The following is a 21342-nucleotide window of genomic DNA, read 5'->3' on the forward strand; positions in this document are numbered from 1 at the left end:
TGAGAGTGCAGAGCCTGCTTGGGATTCTCTTATTCCCCCTCTCTCTCAGCCTCTCCCCAACTTGTACTGTCTCTGTCTCTCTCTCTCAAAATAAATAAATCAACTAAAAAATTTTTTAAAAAAGAAAGTAAAAGAGAATCTGAAAGCATTCCTTTAACCTTCTATGTAGCAAAAAGCTACAGATGTTTGAACTTAGCAACAATATTTCTCTGCTGACAAATTTCTTTAGCCAACAGACATTTACAACATAGCTAGCAGCCACGTCCAGCACTCTCCTAAGTGTAAGAAATAGAACAATGAAGATTTAAAAGCCTCATCAAGAAATCAGAGAGCTGCATGGTATTTGCACCAATAGGAGAGTGCGCCTAGTACTCGAAACACACAGAAAGAACTCAGCCAACCTGAGGAGGTCACAAGGAGCTTCAAAGAGGGCTGGAGCTCTGTGCTGAGTCCTATCTAAAATAACACAGAAGGGGCACCTGGGTGGCCCAGTCGATTAAGTGTCTAACTCAGTTTCAGCTCAGGTCATGATCTCACAGTTCGTGAGATTGAGCCCCGTGTCAGGCTCTACGTTAACAGTGCAGAGCCTGCTTGGGATTCTCTCTCTCCCCGCCTCTCTGCCCTTCCCCAACTTGTGCGCTCTCTCTCAAAATAAATAAATAAACGTTAAAAGGTAAATAAATGAAATAGCATAGAAAATGCAAAATATATAGAAAGAATAAAAATACAGGGAGAGAGTGACAAAATTTTATCATATCAATGTAAGTGACTTAACAATACCTTATCACTGGCTACTCAAAATGTTTCTGTTTCCTTTCACAAGTGACTGTGATGGGGATTCACAAACCAAAACCCTGATGTACCTCTCATATTAGGTTTTTAAGATTAAGTTCCTAGAAGTGGAATTTCTGGGTCAACAGGAAAGTACCTCTGTAAGGCCCCTGGCACCTGGAGAAGCAGTTAGGTAAGTGCCCAAAAGGCAGGCAAGCTGGGGGAGGTGGGGGGCTGGCCTCCACAGTGAGCTGGAGAGACGAGGAGGGAGAATGGGATGGAATCAGACATCTCAGGTTCCTTTCAGCTCTGTCCTTCCTGCCCCCCTTTCCTCCCACCCCCCCCCCCCCCGCCACTGCCCCGGGGAGTCCAGTCAGCACTTTTGCCCAAGCTAGCTTGAGTATGCTTCTGTTCATGGCAACTTAGAAGCCTGGACTAAAAGTACAATAGGTAGAAAACATAGTAGGGCTAGGCTGCAAGGTGAAAGGAACACCTGCCCTAATATTTAAGGGAGCAGGAAGGTGGGTAGGGTCAAGGAAGAGTCTCCTACAGAGGGAGACAGGAGCCAACCACAGAAGCAGAGGAAGACGGAAGTGAGAGTTCTAGAAGCCAAGCGAGGAGATGTAAGAAAGATTCTTTAATAGCATCAGGTGCTGCTGGAAAACATCCATTGGGTTTCCCTACTAGGAAGCTACTGGAAAAGTCTTGGGGGGGAAGCCAATTCAGTAGGATGGTGGAGGCCGAGCCAGATTACGGGGGTCGATGAGTTCAGTGGTATGTGAGGAGTCTGGGACAGAAGCAGAGGAAACCCTCTCCCACAACTAGAATCAAAACTGCCTTTGAAGTTTTGAGAGACACCTGTGTCTCAGATGCATGGGCTTTGCAGGTTCAAATGGTAGAGAACTCGGTTGAGTGGTTGGAAGTAGGGGCTTGGGTCTCCGTTTAAGCAATGAAGCTCTGAGAGCTGGAGCAGAGGTCACAGACCAGGATTCATGACAGGCCACAGGATGGGCCAGAACACAGAGAACATATGGCCAGTCCTGGATTTGCATGCAGTTGAGCAAGCTGCTCGGGGATTCTGCCGCATAGCCATTTCTGGCACAAGAGGGTAGCAAATGACATGGCCCCGTTGCCAGGCACGCAGACACGGGGCAGGTGGACACAGCATCTGCCTCGAGGGGATTTCCAAAGGCGCAGGACCCTGGACCACAGAGGCAAGGGCAATTTAGCTTCAGACTCGTTCTTGGTTGGAGAGACAAACTGTCACACTGAAGTGTCTACACCACTGGAGCAGAGCAACGCCCTCCACGAACTCCCTCTTCATCGCAACCCTTTCCCTGGTTTCGAAACTGCAGGAATCAAGCAGGGACAAGGTCGTGGTGAGAATCTCCCCCAAGCATCCCCAGAAGCATACCGTAGACATCTGTGGCCCGTTCTGCTCCAGCAGGAGGCGAGGGGCTCCAAGAGGTCCAAGCTCTGGTTTCAGATCACAGCCTCTACCACGTGGCACAAAGGGGGCTCTCCACAGGCAGCCGTAGCTGCAGAATCATCAAACATCTGGCCAGTCTGGAAGGCTCAGCTACACCGCCACGCACACAGGCCCCCTGGGCTGCGGACCCTGGCCGGCATGCCTCAGCTGCCTGTGTGGGGGTCCCCACGGGCCTAGGATCAATCGTGCCTGCTCTCTGTTATGTTCTTGGAGCTACAGAAACCTTAAAAAGTGTCACCTTGCAGGAGAAGAAAAGCTCAAAAAGAACACCTGAGTTTCCCTGGATCGGGCAGCCACCGGTACCCCAAGGTTCCAATTTTTTCCTCTGTTCCAAGCATTCCTTTTGCTGCATAAAGACAATCGCCCTGTTTTATCTACTCAAAACACTGAAACCATCTCCCGATGATTTTCTCTGCAAAGGTAAAACCCTGAGCCATTTCAGCCAGGGTCACAAAACACCTCCATCCAACACCACCTTTCCTCCTGGATGAGCCAGAGCAAAGCTGTGCCCTGCCGAACTGAGAGCAGCAACAATGTTTCAGCCAGCCATCCTTGGGCTGGAATGCCCGCCCAGCGTTGCTGGATCTTCTGACTTTCCCTTAACTTTGATGTAAACACTTCTCTAATTATAAACGTTGGCGCAAAGGTTTTAAAAAACTCAGACCAGGCCAAACAATGCTTGTCTGGAGGCTGAATCCAAGCGCTCAGATCCACATTCAACAAAACATCTGCATTTAACCAAATCTGGGATTAGCTTTTAAAATGCCACACATTACCTGCACGCTCAAAATAATTCTCAAAACCTTGTTATGTTCCTCAAATCCGTTTGCAGTTTTGTCTTTTGCCGCTGGCCTTCCAAAGGCACCGATGTCATTTTTAGACGCCACTGCAAGCCACCATGCAGAAAATGTCTCCCTACCATCCCCAGCCCAGGCCTCCCCGAAGCAGATGGCAGGGCCGGCAGGCTGGAGTGACACTCACGCGGCGGGGAGGCCGAGACGGGGTGCACAGTGTACTTGTGCCAGCTCCCGCCCTCCCGGAAAACCAAGCCACCGCAGGGCAGGCCAAGCAGAGAGGCCCCAGTGAAAGGCAGGCGGCACCTGTTGCCAGGCAACCCTGAGGCCGGCTGGGGTGGGGTGGGGGGGGCTGTGAAGCCCGGTGACCCCAGCATTCCTCAGCACAGTGAAGGGACCACCTCTCGCCAGACTGCTGACTCTAGAAAGTCGATGTCAGTCCTCCACTCTCCCAGGGAAAATGCAAATGCCAAGATCTCAGGTCTAAGCAGCAAACTGTATGCTTCTGCTATTTTTTTTTTTTTAAATCCAGTTTGTAGTATCATCTTGCTTGGCGAGAAATACCTGAGCAACAGCCCTGAGGGATTTTAACTCACTCCAGCATCTCACCAAGAGGCCTGACGATACTGGTTTTGTGCTGTGGGCGCACGGCCAGCTGAGCCGAGCCCCGGGAGGATGGAGGTCCCCCCTCACTCTCTGCAGCAGCCCTTCCATCCAGGAACAAAAGGGCAAAGGCCTGGGCTCAGGCGCCAGGGAGTTTCATCTGTACCCCTGACCTCGCCAATGCTGTGGCTGGGTTAAAAAAGCAAAATGCAAGGCTGCTGCTGCCGAAATCACAGGGAAAGAACACTGGAAACAGCTGCTCTGAGGCATTTTACATAGTGAGGATTCCAATTATGCTCTTCTGAAGGGACCTCATTCTCTGTGTTGACAAGTAAGCCCACGTCGGGCTCCGGCTTTTGTGTAGAGTTAGGTCGAGAGTGACCCTGATTTCCATAGCTACGTGTGAATTATAAAATACTATTAATCATACAAAGCGTTTTAGACACACCGATTATGCTGCAAGGCATGGTGGGACCAAACGCTGCAACCTTTCCCAACACACCAAGTTTTGTTTTTTGTGCCATGTTGTCTAAATATGGTCCTCAGACCACTTGTACTGGGGAAACACCCTGGGCCCCAATAAAGTACAAATGTTTTGCTCACTTCCTAAATGCAATAATCGGATTCTCGGTGGGGAGCCCAGAACCAGGGTTACTAACAACCCCCCAGGAGATCTTTATGGATCTGATGATAAACAGGGCTCCCGCTGTTACAGCTGCCAGTGACCTACCTTAGGGATGCCCTGGATGTCTCTATACTTCTCCCCATCGTAGGGCCCAGGGCCCGGGTCATGGGGCAGCTCCGAGGAACATGGGGTAAATCAGTTGTTTACTACTTTGCTCTGTGTGGATTAAAGTTGCTTTCATCTCTTTGCTAACAAACAGGCATTCCCTGAATGAAAGGCTGAGGGAGAGAGCTGGGGATTATTTTGCTAGCAGAGGGTCATTAAATAAAAAGCTACAAAGCCTGCCTAAGAAAAGGCAGGGAATGCAAAGAATCGCTGTTGGAGATCACACGATCCGAGAAAGAAAATGTTTGAAACCTAATGGCCTACCTGGGTGACATCTTCTAGTTTGCAAATAATGATCACAATCATGATTATATTTTTCCTAAGAGAGCAAGTGCCTCCATCCACTGCTTTTAACTGGCTATTGAAAGAGGTGGGTTTAGATCCAAGTGCCTGCCCCCTCATTGGGCAAGATCTCCTTCCATCACATCTGTTAGTTAACTAAAGGTGATGGGAGGCCCCCAAGGCGCACACATGTCCCTAGATCTGTTTGGCAAGGTGATTTATCATCAGTAAATGTCATGCCTTCACAAAATGTCACCTTTCACAATTTCTTGATCACCTTTTGACATTAATCAGTTTTTCACTGACCAAAGGCTCTGTCTAAGAACTCACAAAGTACATTCTTTCATTGCTTTTGGCCATAATCCTCATCTACTTTGTGATACTAATTTCTGTGAACCTTCCTTACTCCAAGTATGGCAAGGTGTCTCAACCTCAGCATTCTTGACATTTGGGGCCAGATAATTCCTTGCTGTGGGAGCTGACTGGTGCATTGCTACAATGTTTAGCAGCCTCCCTGGCCTCTTCCCAACAGATGCCAGTAACATCAAAATGCTAGTTGTGGCAACCAAAAATGTATCCAGACATTGGCAAATAGGCCCTGGAGGGGCAAAATCACCTCCTGCTGAGAATCACCACTCCGAGGTTCAAACCTGAGCGCATCAGAATCACCCAGAGGTCTTATGAAAACCCCGATTGCTGGGCACCACCCCTAGTGTTTCCGACCCTGTAAGTGAGGGTAAAGCCCAATAGTGTGCATTTGTATCAGGCTCCCAGGGAATGCTGATGCTGATGCTGCTGGTCTGGGACCAGCCAGGGCTGTATGCTGGGATCACCTGGAGAGCTTTAACCAAGTCCCAGCTCAATCAGAATCTCTAGAGATGCGGTTCAGGCATCAGTGCTTTTAAAGGTTCCCAGGGGGCTCTGATGTAGGCTGAAAATCACTTGCTTAAGGTTTTCAGACTGTTTCCAGAACCCCCAACTCCGTATGAAACCTGAGATAAATTCTGTCACAGTAGGTGCACATTTCATTTTTTTTTTAACATTTATTTATTTTTGAGACAGAGAGAGACAGAGCATGAACAGGGGAGGGGCAGAGAGAGAGGGAGACACAGAATCTGAAACAGGCTCCAGGCTCTGAGCTGTCAGCACAGAGCCCGATGCGGGGCTCGAACCCACGGACCGTGAGATCATGACCTGAGCCGAAGTAGGACGCTTAACCGACCAAGCCACCCAGGCGCCCCTGCACATTTCATTTTTTACATTGCAGTAGGAATTCTGGAGTCAAAACAAAACAAACAAGCCCAAATTATACAGACTGGGCCTTTCACCTCTGCTCTTTCAAAACCCATGGGCTGATACCACCGGACATTCCCACTCCACTCTTCAGTAAATTTAGGATAAGAAAACAACTTGACATCACAGCACAACTAAGACTTCAGGCTCCTTTTGTTAGCTAAAGTGCAATAAGAAGTTACTCAAGTAAGAGGGAGGAAAGGTATCAGCCGCAGGGAGGAGGGGAAGAGACCAAAGCAGGGAAGGAATGAGGTTTGTTTCGCAGAACTAACAGGTCCAGCTAAGGAGATGCCCAGCTAGGTGTTTCCACCTGAGAGCCCCTTTCTAGATGTGTCTCTCCTGACACATCTAATGTGAGCCAATCTGAGCCAGACTGGAGCTGAGGACCTGCACAGAAGCCCCAGTGGCTTACCTGAAGTCACCTTTAGCTCTTTATACTAACATCTCCTCCTATGGGGGGAGTTTTCTGCCATGTTTTGAACATACAATGTATGCTCTAGCAGGTTGACACGGTAGGCCTGCACAATTGAACCAAAAGCACCTATACAAACTCCCCTTCCCCGCCCCCTAAGGCACTGAATAAAAGCTTCCCGTACTAACCCCACAGGGAGACAGTGCTTTGAGAGCTAGCTCCCTGTCTCCTTACTTGCCACAAGTAATAAAAAGTCCTTTGCTTTCAGTATTTCCTTGGGTTGTGTTCAATTTGGTGTACCCCAAGTGGTGACCCCCCCCCCAAGTTTGGTTACACTTTCCTCCCATTCTACTCCTTTCCTATTATCTAAAAGCGAGGTGCATCTTATAATAAAGAAATATGCCAGATCTACCTTCAAAAAATGCCCAGGTCTCTTTCTTTTTCTCAAAGGATGAATCTTCAGATGCTTTGAGGGAAATCACTGTAAGGCAAAAAAAGAAATGGGATAGCATGAAGTGCAGTACGCTATGGCCCCAGCCCACACGGTAACCCAAAATGATGCCATACGGTATGTAGGGCACTCACCTTTATGAAGTAATTTTTCCATTTGCAAAACCACATTTGATTATCACAACTCACACATTAAAAAGAGGTGCAATGACTCAACAACAATGGAGGCACCAGTGGGGGGGAATCGGATTGCCCTTGGCTAAAAGCCAGTAAATGGCAAAGCTGGGACTCGGTATGGCAGAAGTCCACTTGCCCCACATACTAGCAAAATAAAGAGTTTCCCGGTAGGAATTCCAAGAACCGAAATCATTTTAGTGGACACCTTTCTGGTTTTTTTTTTTTAAATTTTTTAAATGCTTATTTTTGAGAGAGAGAGAGAGACAGAGAGAGAGAGAATGAGTGGGGAAAGGGCAGAGAGAGAGGCAGACACAGAATCCGAAGCAGGCGTCAGGCTCTGAGGTGTCAGCACAGAGCCTAATGTGGGACTCGAACCCACAAACACTGAGATCATGACCTGAGCTGAAGCTGGACGCTTAGCTGACGGAGCCACCCAGGAGCCCCTAGCGGACATCTTTCTAAAGTATAGTTGGGATGAGCATGGGGTGTTGTATGCAAGCCAATTTGACAATAAATTATATTTTAAAAAATTATTAAAAAAAAAAAGTATAGTGCACTTGCCTGGGTACCACTAGATAGAGGAGCCTGAAGTCATCTGATGACTCAGGGTCTGTGCTCTGAGCACCATTCCATGCGAGACAGTCTCACACACACACTTTGTCTCCACTTTTCAGGGATTCTGTTTCCTCCGTAGAGTTGTGGAATGGTGTTCAGTGACTGACTGACATCTCGTTTACTGAATGCCTACCATGTGCCAAGCATCTTGCTGCTCTTGTGGCTACATGTTATCATATTTAACTTAATTCCCCCCAGAGGGCCTGGAAGATAAATATCATTTCAAAATTATTTTGTACAGTTTTAGTCAGTGGGTGATCACTGAACTTACCGCGCCTGCTTTCAGCAATCAGGGAAACAGAATTGAGCGACACAGCGTAAATCCGTGAGCATTACACTAAAGAGTTTGGAGCTATAGAAAGGTTCCATGCATAACAGTAATAATTTATAGGATAAAATAATAAAAATTAACCTGACAAAAAAGCCCAAAACATCAAGGAATGAGATTATTGTCTGATAGAACTTTCTGGAATGATGGAGATGTTTTATGCCCATTCTGTACATATAGTAGCCACTGGCCACCTGTGGATACTGAGAATGTGACATGTGGCTAGTCCACATGAGCCTGAGGAATTCAGTTTTTAATTTAAATTTAAATTTGAGTTTAAAAAAATGTTTTTGAGTTTATTTATTTTGAGAGAAAGAACGAGAGCGTGCACCGAGCGGGGGAGGGGCAGAGGGTGAGGGAGAAAGAGAATCCCAAGCAGGTTCCAAAAAGCACTGTCAGCACAGAGCCTGACTTGGAGCTCCATTCTCACGAACTGTGAGATCATGACCTGAGCGAGATGAAGATTGGATGCTTAGCCAACTGAGCCACCCAGGTGCCCTTTAAATTTAAATTTAAATAGCCACCTGTGGTCAGTGGCTATCACACATCTGGGACCTGAATAAAAAGATAAAGGAGGTTGGATTGGAGATTGAATTAGTATGAGAGGCAAGGCTTATGGCAGAGATCCTCTGAAACTTTACCTCTATTTACTACCCCCCCCTCAAAAAAAACCTTTTGTATTATGTTGTCATGAATTACAATCTGAATTTTTCATCTTTTTACTTCCCTAGGCCTTGTACTGGGTATTTCCTATTGACCCATTTTGAAAATCACCGACCCCCTTCATCGGTGTCTAACCTGCTATTAAGCCCATATATTAATTCTTTTTGTTTTTTTTGAGACAGAGAGAGAGAGAGAAAGAGAGCACACTTGTGAGCAAGTGCAAATGGGGAAGGGGTGGAGGGAGAGGGAGAAAGAGAATCTTAAGCAGACTCCATGCCCAGCACCGAGCTCTGTCTCATGACCATGAGATCATGACCTGAGCCAAAGTCGAGTCAAATACTTAACCAACTGAGCCACTCAGACACCCCTATTAATTATTTTTTACATTTAATTAATTTAATTCATTTTTATACATCCCAGCTCTCAGATGAATGTCTCCAGCTTGTCACCTAATTTCTCAACCATATCAATCATATTATGTCAATGCACATGCCTGATAACTTTTATATCTGCATCACCCATAGACTTGTTTCCATTATCTGTTTTTGCTTTTGATGCTGTCTGCTTGCTTCCTAAGCATCCTGATGGATACTTTCTACATAGCTTCTCTTAACTAGTGCTGCTTAAGTATGGTTGAATTCCTTCAAGAATTAAGTGTCTCCAACAATTGGGGTCACTAACTTCTCTACGCTCTATTTATCTAGGTAGTCCTTCAGAGAACAATTAGGATAGCTGAAAGATACATGTGCACATACAATTATGTAATCCAAATGTATTGATTAAATATAAACATGTAATTAGGATAGCTGAAATGCAAATTATTTTTCAGCTTTCTAATTTTTCTCAGAAGGCAGGCTTTAGTCTGCTATAAGCTGGGTCTGCCACAACTCAAGAACTCTCCCTTTAGAACCTAAATTCCTTAAAACCAGAAACTGGATCTTCTACCTCTATATCCCCATCATTGGCAGACTGCCTGGCAGCTGGTAAGTGCCTAGAAAATAAATGGAAAATCCATTTCTTTCTGACTGCCTCACAAAGTAAGCAGTCTGGCCCTCCAGCAATGAACTCTTAGTGTATACCTGGTCTTGCCCATGGTATTAGAGAAGTCCCATAATTCGTCCATCATCATTCCTGCTTAATTTCCCCACTCACAGCTGACTTCCAGAGCAATCAGTCAGATTCTTCCCCCAAGAATTTAAGCTAAGAAATATAAGATATATGGTTGTTGAGAGCGTTGGGGCTGAAAGAGCCTGTGGACTTTTGGGTAGCGGCCATGTTGGAAACACAGGCAACTGGAATGGAGCAGAGAGCAAAACCCACAAGAGAAAACTGGAGGTCAGAGGGCTCATAGGGCTGAGGACATGGTGCTGCTGAGCACTAGGTCCCAAGAGGGCTTATGGAATATGGTTGCTATCCTTGCATTTTATGAGCTCCATAGCCCTAAACTATCCCTACCTTCCTTCTGAATTAGCTTGAATGGGCTTTCATAGCTTCAACTAATTGAGCCCAGGCTAGGATAAGCATAAAGAGACCCAACGGAGACAATACAGAAAGGAAAAACAGATTATCTCCAAGCAGCTGAGTTTTTAGGGAGATCGAAGATGCCCCTCATCATCCAGAGCCTTACCACTCCAAATATGATCAACAGACCAGCAGTACAGTGTCACCTGGGAGCTTGGAAGAAGTGCAGAATCACAGGGTCCACAATCCAGACCTACTGGATCAGAATCTGCTTTTAAACCAGATACCCTGGGTCAGTCATATGCACTGTTTGAGATGCACTGATACACCCCAGGTTGAAAAAAATTAGTTGCCATTTTCTGGTTGTGTAACCTTGGGTGAGTTGCTTGGTTGCCCAGTGCCTTGGTTTCACAAATAGTGATGGTAAGTGCCCACTCTTAAGGGAGGCGTGAGAGTTTAATGGGTTAACATATGTGAAGTGTGCCTGAGACCTAGTGAGCCATATTTATCCACAATGATTTTTGCTCCATAAGAAAAGGGATTTTGTCTATTTTATTATTTTATTCACTGTTCCAATTCCTGCACCTAAGTCCAGCACGGTCCTTTGCTGTCAGCCCTTTGTTTCAGTGTGTGCATCTTCAATCATCCAAATGGTCCACAAGAACGGGTTCCTTGTCCTTGTTGTTAAATGTCTACAGCTCAAAAGGGCTGCCACTAGCAAAGGCCGGTGTCTTCAGATCAGTTGATTCACTTTTCATTTTTTTCTTTTCAGAAATTGTAGTCATAACTTGATGTGGTCACTAACAATCGCTTTGCCTTATTTGGGATAAAAGATAACAAGGTCTCCCTAACCAATTTACAGAGACATGCGTTGAAAGAGCCAACAAACAGATTCTGAGCTATCAGGGCTCTAAGCAAGGAATTAATAGATGTTCCTCACTTTCCCCCAGTGCAACTGTTTTATGGGAAGATGCAGCAACTTTGTTTGCATATGATGATCAGCAACTCTGATCATAACTTTATCTGTTCCTACGAGAAAGAAAACTCTTGGGGTGCCCGGGTGGCTCAGTCTTGATTTCGGCTCAGGTCAGGATCTTACGGTTGGGCTCTGCATTGGGCATGGGATTCTCTGCGTGGGATTCTCCCTCCCTCTCCCTCTGCACTCCCACTTCAAAAATAATTGAATAAAGAAATAAATACAAGAACTAAACTTACACATTAAAAAAAAAAGAAGAAAAATCTTCACATGGCCTCTTCTGGAGCTTCAGAAATCTTCCCGGGCTTTTGCCATTAACTGTCTGGTTTCAGCCACTAATCCCATGCTATCTCAAAGTGAATTTGATACATTGTCAAGCCATGCGGCTGAGTCCGCACGCTGTAAGGAAACACGCTGTGGGACAAGGCCAGGCCGAGAGAAGGGCTTTGTAATGGACCAGCAGTGGATCGGCTGACTATTGGCGCCCCTCCTTCACGACACAGCTGCACCTGCGGGTCAGAAATTTATAGGGGCCACCCTGGACACACTGAGTGGAAGAGGCCACTGCGGGGTAGATACGGAGGAGGATAAAATGCTTCAAGGAAACATTTTGCTTGACCAAGGAAAGAGTGGCAAATTTTCCAACCCCAGATTGCTCGTGTTGATCGAAGACTTTCAGAAATAAAATGCAAATTTCTTGATCACAGAGCATTCGTAACGGTTTCCGAGGAACTTAGCCATCAGAAGGCTAATCTTTCAAACAAGATTCAGTGAATCTATCACTATCAACTGCATTTGCCTTACCTGGTGACCCAGCTGGACTCTCAGACAATTGGGGAGAAGGCAACAAGGACCCTTTCGTACCCAGAATGCTGGTTCTTCCTAAGCATCAGCTCAGCAGAGCTGAAAGTACTTACCTTCTGACAACTACCTATGATTGGGGGAGTTCCCAGCCTAATCCCTCAAAGGTTAGGAATTCACATGCACTCAGTCAGCCTTTTAACCAATGGGCTGTCTTGGAGGGTCATGATGGGGTGGGGGTGGGGGGCGCTTATGCTCTGTGCTGGGATTCCAAGGTTGGGATAGCACGTCTGTCACTTCCCTAAAGGGACCCTGTTCCTGCAGTAACCCTGCCTGACCCTCCCTCCACTCCCACATCCACTCACCTCCTACTCTCTAGGCAAGGGGGGTTGACAGGAGCCCCCGATCCTGGGGAGCTTGTGACACACTGCCCCTCTCTGGGTGAGAGGAATGTGGTCAAAGTCCCACTCAAGGTAGCCTCTGTCTTGCCACATGCTCTGAGACTGGGCTCTTAGCAAACAGCTAATGAAGGGGTGGGCAGCGTGCATCCCCTTGGGAAGTTCTCATTACCCCAGCTGCTGAGAGTGCAGCGAACCCTGCTTCCTGGGGAGCCCGCCTGTGGCCACTCATGTGCATTCTCCTCTTTCATCCTACCTGCACGGGCCACCTCCACCCATGAGGAGTGGGTCCCAGGGCCCCCATGCTGGGCCGGGGAGACGGTACCGAGGAAGGTAGCGCAATGGACCAGAAAAAGCAAAAGGAAGTCCAATTAGGCCTCAGCACCAAACCGCTTTTCTCGGTACAGCTTTATCTGGAATAAAGTGAGCATTTCGATTTCTGTCCGACTCCCAGGCCCGTTTACAGTCGGTTTGGGCTCCCAGTGGAGAAAAGGAGTAAAGAGGGCTCAAAGCCAAGTCATCAACTGACCTACTGACGGCTTTGTAATTTCCTTGGGACCCTGGTGTCCCGTGGGAAGAGGCTGTTTGACTTTCTGGTGAGGGGCTGGCCCAGATGACAGAGCCGCAGGCTGTCTGGGGGCCTCTGCCCAAGACAGCAGAATCAGATGAAATCTAAAAAGGGGCAAGTTGTGAGACTCACTGGATCTCGGCCCCTCTGGGGAGAACTGGCTGAAAGTGGCTACAGGATCAAACGGTAAGAAGAATGTGGCGCAGAGGCACCAAGACAAACTGATCCTATCAGCTTTGTGTCTGGAAAAAGCAGGCTGGGAAGAAAGAATCTCAGTCAAGCCCCCTGTGATGAGACCCGTGAGGAAACCATCACTCAAAGAGGTGTGAAAACTGAGAGCCTTGATTCCTAACTTGGACAGAATGTCCTGCCAACTCCCCTGGGAAAGGCATGTTTCACAGGTTGTAGCAGACTGTGTCCCCTGAGTTTATGCCAAGACCCTGCGACAATGGCCTTCAGGCTGAGGCGCCTCCCACCTCCCTCTCTGGTCTCCCGTTCGCCGATAATACTGGCATCCTTATCTGGACCTGCATTAAGGCCTGACCCCATTATCTGTAGAACAGGTGGCTGACAATTTTTAGGGGCCTTGGAAAGGCTCCCTTTCTTCCCAAACTCTTTCTCATCTGCTCACTTGTGTCCCCAGCTCCTCTAACAAAGGATCCTACAATGAAAGGAGCTTAAATTGCAATCGTGGGTTACATCCAAAGGAAGGTGCACAGCACATTTCTGATACAGAAAGCCCTCCAGAATGCAGGTACTGATGGAGAGGAGCATAGAGAGGGTCCTGGCACAGCCAGAGGACTGAGGAGGCTTCAGGGAGCATACAGCAAGGACACGGAAAGACCAGCCTGAGCTCAAGAGACACACTGTCACCTTTCCACTTTCACTGCAGGACAGGCTGGGCCTCCTCCCAGTATTCTCCTCCCAGGTTACACCGATTTTAATCACAGAGGGTGTTACCTTCATTGAGTGCCCAAAGACCAAGATTTCTAAGACTTTTAGTGTGCAGTAGAATTAACTGGGGCTCTTGCTAAAATGAACATTCCCAGGCATCACCCTGGGCTTCCGACTGGAGAAATCTAGGGAGGGCTTGGGAAATGTGCACGATGAGGGAGTGCATCGTTCAGAAAATCCTGAGTCTGGAGGTCCCGGGACTCCACTTAGAGATGCCTGCCTGCCTCACCCACTCGTAGTAGAGAGGCGGGCACAGAGTTCAAGGAGATGTGGGAGAGGGGAGTCAACTGATGAGGAGACGGACCCTGGGCTTCAATCTCTCCTCTAGTCCAGGGCAGGGTCCAGAGCTTGAAAACTGAGACAATGCCTCTGTGTTTAATCCAGGGAAAACAAAATGACTGCAAAAACTAAGGAGTAAGCCCATCGCATGAGTGTTGTTTACAAAAACTCCAAAAGGCCCCTTTATTTTTTTTATTTTTTTAAATATGAAATTTATTGTCAAATTGGTTTCTATACAACACCCCGTGCTCATCCCAACAGGTGCCCTACTCATAGCATGTCTCAGAGCAAAAGAACACAGTTTTCAAGAAAGTTACTTTCTAAAGGGCAGACCATCTATAACGATTGATATAGGTCTCCCCACGTGGCTGACTCAAACTTGGAAAGTGGGGAGAATCTGAGTCAGAGAGACCTTCTTCCAATGATTACACAGGGTTTCACGCCCTCCCTCCCTGCAGAATGTGTTCTCATTCATCTTGGTCATTATCTGCCACCCCTAGCTGACCGGAAGGTATATGGTGGCTGGGACTACATCTGTCTTCCTCACTTCCTAGAATCCTTCTCGGCCCGTTACACGTCACGGTCACTTTGAACGAACAAACGAATGCAATAAACATCACACCATGGTGGGTCAAGGCCTCCTCTAAAAGGAACTTGGTGCTGGGACCATGACATGGACACATTCTGGAAGGCTGGGAAGAGAGGCCAGGGAGACACCTGCTCTACCCTGCCACCTCCCTTCATATGAAAGCAACAGGCCCCCAAGCCTGACTTCCCTGCGAAGTTCTGGCCTCGAAGTTATGTACTTTGAGCCTGCCGTGATTCATTCTATGGCCTCTGAGTTCTTAGTTTGGTATAGAATGAAGGCAGGAAGTCCCAAGACCTTAAGCAGAAGACGATTCTTCAGTCCACTGGAGTTGAGAGGGGCAGCCATTTAAAGTTTTGGTCCCTGGCATGTAGACCTCACTGATTTGCACTCAGGGAGGTGGGGGGCAGGGAGGGAGTGGGAATCCAGACAGCAGATGCCTCCCTGCCTCAGTTTGCTTAGGCAGCCTCCTGCACAGATCAACAGGAGGGAAAAGGAGACCAGAAGAGGCTGGTGATATGAAGTACTCACAAGAGAAGATCCTTAAAGAAAATAAAGATGAGTCAACACTTTTGCTGTAAATTCAACAATGAATATACTCAGTTCACTACCCCTTCTTATTCAATGATGAGATGGTTTCCCAAGGAAAACCCTGCTAAGATGTAGCTGTGTGGCCACTATTTATAACTGGATCAGCGTTCTCAGGGAAGGCAACTGTAACCCCAGGGAGACACAGAGACTCTCTCTGTCTCTGCTCTCCGGAGTTGGCCGATTGCTTCACTTCCCCCTTGTGTCTCTAAGAGTCAGGCCAAAGGCAGTCTCTCTTGGGGCTCAGACAAAGCCATATATGTGAATAAGACCTCTGAGTGACCTACAGGGAGCAGCTAATGAGAAACGGAAAAGCTCCGGTTTTGTCTTTTTCGAGCCACTCCTCTTTTGCATCCACTGTAGGACAAATTCCTAAAAACAAAGCAAACAAAGCAAAAGAGCAAACAAACAAAAAAAACATACTAAATAGACTTCCTATTAAACAGAGCAGTTGGAAAAGAAGGTTGCCTTCTGAAATGGAATCAGCTACAGAAGACAAAGACCGTGTGTATATCCCCAAATAATGGTTAGGAAATACTGACGCTTAGGGCCTGGTAACTGCCCCCTCCAGTTACGACTCCGGGTCAGGTCTATATATTTTCTTACTACCACCTTCCACTCCCTGTTGCCATTAATTAAAATGGCAGTTTACCCAAGAGCTTGGGTCACTCATTCATTCTTTCTTAAAAAAAAAGAAAAATCAGCACCGAGCCCTTCTGTGTACCATGTACAGTGTCGGGTGTGAGGGTGCATTTAAAAAGAACCTGGCAGGGTCCCTGGAGTCAAGGTCCCTGGCCAGGTCTACCGTGCCAAACTTGGCTCTTAACCACCGCCCACCTCCGGCCCTCACCAGCCACAAACGTGCATCCAATTTCATCACGTTATCTGCAAATTCCTTTTCTCCCTTATCTAGCTTTGCTTAGCCTGTTTCGTCTCTTGACATGGATGGCCTATAGCGACCATAGCCCTCCTTGCCCTGTGGCCCAGTGGAATCCCACGTCCTCTAGGTGACCTTCTCATTTCCTCCAAGAATGTATCCTGAGCTCTCTCCCTTACTCCCAAGCCAGCGTCACCCTCGTGTATGGCCCACTGACATTCCCTTTTTATTAGTTCTGTCCATAATATCGATCAGATCTGTGCACATGTCGATCTGTTTCCTTCTCTGGATTGTGAGGCTGGGGCCCTGAGAGGGTGGGATCACTCCACCCATCCCTCTCTTTAAGGAAAGCACAGCGATAACAGGCTCATAAGCAGGGGCTTGATAGAGGTTTGTGTAAGTCTCCACTCTCTTCAACTCTTCCAAGACCATGGCGGTTGGGAGTGAGGGCAGGCACACTGAAGAAGTGTTTCAAGTGTAGTTTAAATTACACTCCCGTTGTCAATTTGTTCCCTTTGAGTATCTGGACCTGTTGACACTTTCAACATCATGATGTGTGCTTGCTTAATTAAGCAGTAGCACTAAATGTTTAGTAAATCTCATTCCTAATTATCTGTTCTCTGTCTCTGGAGAAAAAGGAATTATTTAATTTCTTCCACGGAAACTTGAAATATTGATTCCCTGTGGTTGTACTTTCAGATCCAATTATTAAATTCCCTCTAACATTTTGGGGTTAAATAGTCAAATAAGAAATTATAATTTAATCTTTGCCCCCAAATACTTTTAGGGTAACAGAGTTTTCCATTTGCTTTGTTCACTCCCCACATTTAAAGCTTATTTATATCATCTTAAGTCAAATAGCAATTTGGCTTATTAAAATATGTTATTTGGGGGTCAGACTGAAATACTGATTAAATTGCAGGAGACAGCCTTTGCAAATTGCTTCTATTATTAGCATTTTCACTGTTAATGAAGACGCCTCCATCTGAAAGTATGCAGATTCATTTTGGCTCAGAAGACCAGTCTTCTGAGTCTGTGGGTGGCAGAGCTGGGCTGAAAAGCCATCGAGGATAACTTTTTATGAGGTCTGGGGAATCAAAGCTGCTGTCCCTTAAGAGAAGAAGCCTAAAATGAATGGCCACCTCACTGTCGCAAGCCTTGGAGATTCATGCCCACCGGTGTGAAGGGCCTTTGCAGGCTGATCCCGCAAACCGGCCGGCCTCAAAGCTCGGTCACCGTGAAGGACATACGGCACCCAGGTCTGCACTAGGGACTGCCCTTGACAGGAAGCCCCACAGACAAACCTTGGGCTTCATCTTCGAAATTCCCCTGTAGGCATCTGAAGAAAATCAGGCTTAGGAGCTAGTCCAGCCTCTCATCCCTGCTCAGGGCCGTTCTCATGTCAAGAACTCTATCGTGTCTACACGTCCTGGGAGGGACCATACCAAATCAGCATGCAGGGAGGGCAAGTCGGGGGGCCACGGGGACATCAAGCTGGATGGAAAAGGCACAATGGCAGGGAGACCCTCAAAGTTTGGGAAGCAGAGGCAGCCTTGGGAAGCAGGGAGGTCAAAAGATTACTAAATAGAGCAGGGATGAAACACAAGTGCCTAGATGCAGGGACACATTATAGAGGGGGTAAAGGGCATGTGGAGGGGCTATAGGGACCCTAACATCCCAGTAATGGGAAGACAGTGGACTTCGTTTATGAACTGTATGCCTGATGCACACAGGGAGTGACCAGTCAACACTGAGCGTGGAGAACAAACACAGGGTCGGGTACTTCTGTGCATCGACAGGGACAGAATAAAGTGAACTTCTTCAGAAAGTATCATTATTTGAAAAAAAAAAAAAAAAAAAACAATATCACAACTAGCCACACATTACTCTGCATTGATTTTTGTCCCCTAAAATATCAAATCTTCACCTCATTTCAAAAGTGATTTTGGAATTTCCACTAAAAAGAATAGCTTGTCTCAGTCTCTAGGGATGTATTATGCTCTCCGTTTTTAGGACAGAAATATTCATATTAAACTGATGGACCCGACTCCTTAAAAAGCAAAATTATCAGTTATTTCTTTTGACCTAAGGGCATTGAGAATCAAGAATTCTGGAAAATCTCTGCACTGGTGTATCTAATCAGAAAACTCTGAACACCCCAATAAATCACCCCCTTCGAGAAACACCTCACTGGGCCTCTTCATCTCCCTCCTGGGAAGTACCAAACCTCTGATCATACTCCTTTATTTCCATCCTGATTGCCTTGTTCTGTCGACTGCACCCTTCCTACATCTCCACATGACTCCTGGGTACAGGGCCCTCGGGACTCCACCCCCTGCTGTCCCTGGGGTCGGGCAGGACCTAACGCTGCTATTGACCTTGTCGTATCCCACCTACTCATGAAGAATGAGAGAGAAGATACTACCTAGAGACGACTGTCATTGGAGCGGAAGATACAAGGCTCGCTGGGCCCCTGGGGATCAAGGTGAATGCACTGGTCCCCACCTAGGACCCTGTGCTCCTCTGGATTTCCCACAGACTGACCTTCTGGCCTCCTGACAAAGAGCTGCTGTGCCTTCATCCTGTGATATGCTGCCCTTCTACTAAGAACACTTTGCCTTTCCCAGGTGGCCAACGGGCTGGCCTGGAGGAGCCCGGACCAACAACACCAAGCCAAGCTAGCTCCTTCCCTTGCCCCAAATGTTGGTGTTTTCTGGAGCTCGACCCCCACCCCTGCCTTTTGGGATGCTCATCTACCCCCACGGTTACAGCTTCCTGACTCGGATGCCACTTGCCCGATCAGATAGGAGCTTTGGCTCCACATGCCTGTGTCCCTAGCGGGCATCAGTGCAGGGTGGCCTCCAGACATCTGGCTCTCCATCCTGAACGTCCCCCGTGGACTAGCTGCGGGCACCACCCTGCTCATACTACTGAGTTAGACCTCTGGGGGCCAGCCACAAGCGCTCTCTTGCCCATACCCAGTCGATTACTAGAGACTTCTCTTCTGACCTCTTCATGACCCTCCATTCCTACCACCGAATGTAGTAGGGACCCATGCCCTGAGGAGCCAACACAGGGATCTGTCAGAAGACTTAAATGCTTCGTGGGTTTTCCAAGGCCTAAAGCAGAAGACACCCCCTCCCCTGCCCCCAAAACCGCCTGATGATAAAATCACCTAGGCTTCCTGTTAAATCTTCAAATTCCAACCCAGGCCTAGTAGACTGGAATCCCCTGGGCAGGTGCTTGGGAATCTTCATGTTAATAATGGCCCCGGTGATTCTAATCGTTAGGCAAGGTTGAGAAGAATAGCCTACAAAATCAAGTGCAAATTCTCTAATATTCAGTACAAACCCCTCCACCATCAGCACTGCCTGCCTCCCCTAGTTATTCCAAGGTTATCACCCCTACTCCATCACAGACTCCAGCTGTCCTGACCCACTGTTACAGGGTGCCCACACACTGAGATGCCACTTCCTCCCACTTCCTGCCCTGTGGAAATGGCGCTGCCTTCTCCCTCATCCTTAGAGGCTCTCCTATGTGTTGAAATTGTGCACACCTTGATCCTTGCACATACACTGTTACATATCTGCCCCCCTTACAGACAGATCCACCCATGTTTCCCCAAGTTTCCAGCACAGCAGGATCCTGGCACAGAGCAGGTGCTCAGTAAAATGCCCACCGAGTGAAGGGATAAATGAGTTCACCCAACACCACTGAGCACCGTAGTCAATGTGTTATTTTCCGACGCAATTTGTTCGCTAAGCCCAGCAAAGCTTCCTCAGCTAAACTGATCACATCTCTGGAGGCTGCCACTCATTTCCTTATCAGCTTTGCCTCTCTTCTCTAGTTTGAGTGGATCTTTCTGGAAATGAGGTTCCCAAAACGGACTGCTGTAGTCCCCATTAGTCTCACCAGGGCAGTACACACGACACAGCCGCCTTCCTCCCCAGGGACACCAGGCCAATTTGTACGTGGATGGAAATAACACCGGCTGTTCGCGCTGCCATATCACATTGCAGACACACACCTGATTCACTGCCACCATCACCAAGGTCCCTTCACGACAGCCTCTTAGCCTCCCGTTGACTCTCCAACTGCGCCTGTGATACGTCTTCCCCAAATGTGTTGCTCTGCCATTTTCCAAGTTGAATCTTATTCTGTTATTCCCTGCCTCTCTGGATTCATTTTTATTACGTTTCTACTCCTCGCTGACGTTAGAAAACATTTCCCAATTTTGTGTTTTCTGTAAAATTCATTGGGGTGATGTGTGCTCCTTTTTAAATGTCATTGATTAAACAGTTAAATGAAATCAAACCTAACATTGACCCTCCTGGTTTCCACTGGAAACTTCTCCAGAGGGTTCAAGGACATGTGTCACTTAGGACTTTTTGATCCGTTTTCTTTGCAGGAAGGGCTTCTTGCTCAGTGAACTGCTCATATAGCCCAAGCAACTGAGTAATCTGCACAACATTCTCTACCTTTCTTTCTCCCTCTGTGTCATAAAAATAACATCGATCATCTGGTATGACAATTTCTCTAAGATAAGCTGAGCGCGATTCACAGGGTGTCATCTACAGGGTCACATGTTTTCAATTTTCATTATAGTTTTCAATTTCATATAGTGCTGTGCTTCAATTTTCATTATTTGTCATATCGTGTTGTACCACACAGCACCAACAGCCCCGTAGTCAGGAGCCCCCTTCCACAATCTCACATGTATGCGATTTGCAGATAACCCTTAATTTATTACGTCCCCTGTCTTCAAAATCCCCATTTTCCATCATGTTTTAATAATATGCATAGTTAAAACATAAAATGGCAAGTTATGCTTTGCCTCAAATTAATACAACTTACATTTCTTAGCCAGCTTACAGAGAAGTCTCCAGGAAAAAAAATAAAGCCATGAAAAATTCATATGTTAGTGCAGATTTTGTTTCCAATAACTTGCTACTTACTTTTTTCGCCACGTTTACCTGTTCAAGGACTTACCCCAAATTTGGGGAAACAAAATATAGAGAACAAAGTAAAGCCAATAACACCGCAGATATTGGGGTGAGTTGGTTATTTGGTTCGGGCTTGGGATTTTTTTTTAAATTTTGTATGACATTTATAAAGCATTTTATGGGCACATAGATAATGAGCTGGACTTTATAAGGAGCCACCATCCCAGGGATGCAGCACGGATGT

The 21342-nt window shown here is 47.0% G+C and overlaps 1 protein-coding gene across 2 annotated transcripts in view; it reads right to left on the reverse strand.

Moving 5' to 3' along the window:
- The window catches only part of VSTM4 (V-set and transmembrane domain containing 4), a 97988-nt gene that overhangs the window by 59620 nt on the left and 17026 nt on the right, over positions 1–21342 (reverse strand). The window contains exon 3 of one of the 2 annotated variants that reach the window (XM_023240663.2): positions 6847–6915. The exons of the other annotated variant lie outside the window; for it this stretch is intronic. Within the exon in view, the coding sequence (XP_023096431.1) occupies positions 6847–6915 (69 nt within the window). The remainder of the gene's footprint in view (positions 1–6846; positions 6916–21342) is intronic. 2 annotated transcript variants of the gene reach the window in all.

The sequence above is a fragment of the Felis catus genome, chromosome D2, assembly GCF_018350175.1.
Source record: "Felis catus isolate Fca126 chromosome D2, F.catus_Fca126_mat1.0, whole genome shotgun sequence".
In the NCBI taxonomy this organism is placed as follows: Eukaryota; Metazoa; Chordata; class Mammalia; order Carnivora; family Felidae; genus Felis; species Felis catus.